Source organism: Carlito syrichta, unplaced genomic scaffold (genome assembly GCF_000164805.1).
Source record: "Carlito syrichta isolate Samal-C Ts95f unplaced genomic scaffold, Tarsius_syrichta-2.0.1 Scaffold311260, whole genome shotgun sequence".
NCBI classification, from domain to species: Eukaryota; Metazoa; Chordata; class Mammalia; order Primates; family Tarsiidae; genus Carlito; species Carlito syrichta.
The window spans coordinates 277,169-277,861 of record NW_007255356.1 but is presented as its reverse complement, the minus strand read 5'-3'; the positions used below and the strand labels follow the sequence as shown (position 1 = coordinate 277,861).

The 693-nt window shown below is 50.9% G+C and overlaps 1 protein-coding gene across 1 annotated transcript in view; it reads left to right on the top strand.

The window, feature by feature from the left end:
• The window catches only part of PCDH10 (protocadherin 10), a 59,781-nt gene that overhangs the window by 2,910 nt on the left and 56,178 nt on the right, over nt 1–693 (top strand). The window contains exon 3 of the mRNA XM_021717848.1: nt 2–202. Within this exon, the coding sequence (XP_021573523.1) occupies nt 2–202 (201 nt within the window). The remainder of the gene's footprint in view (nt 1; nt 203–693) is intronic.

The window sequence follows — 693 nt, the reverse complement described above, 5'->3', positions numbered from 1 at the left end:
CGGCGCGCACCACCACGCGCAGAACTACTGCTACCAGGTCTGCCTCACCCCGGAGTCCGCCAAGACCGACCTGATGTTCCTCAAGCCCTGCAGCCCCTCGCGCAGCTCGGACGCCGAGCACAACCCCTGCGGGGCCCTGGTCGCCGGCTACGCCGACCCGCAGCCCGACATCATCTCCAACGGAAGCGTTCTGTCCAACGAGGTAAGGCCGCAGCGCAAGGACCGGCGCCTCTCGTCTCCTCCATGCGAAAGCCTCCTCTAGCCCGGCCCGGGCAGCCGGGGCCCCGGTGTGGCGCTCCGTTACTATTTAGCTAGCTGAATAACTAGTTGTCTTAACAAATTAACTAACTAGTTAGGTAGCAGTCTTAAGTAGCTGACTTAAATATTTAGCTAATTAGTGAGCTAGCTGACTGAGCTAGCTGACTTAGCTAGCTACCTGTTAAGCAAGCAGACTTAGTTACCCAACTTAACTAGTTGGTTAATGAAATAGCTAGCTGATATAACGAGTTGGTTAATGAGTTGACTAACTGTTTTAACTAGTTAATAAATGAGTAAATTAGCTGATTTAACTAGTTGGTTATCGAGTTAGCTAGGTGAATTAAATTGTTGGTGACTAGTCGACTGACATATGAGCTGGTTTAACACATTGGCTGACTACACGCCGACTTGTTAGCTGCCTTAACAAGTTGGCCA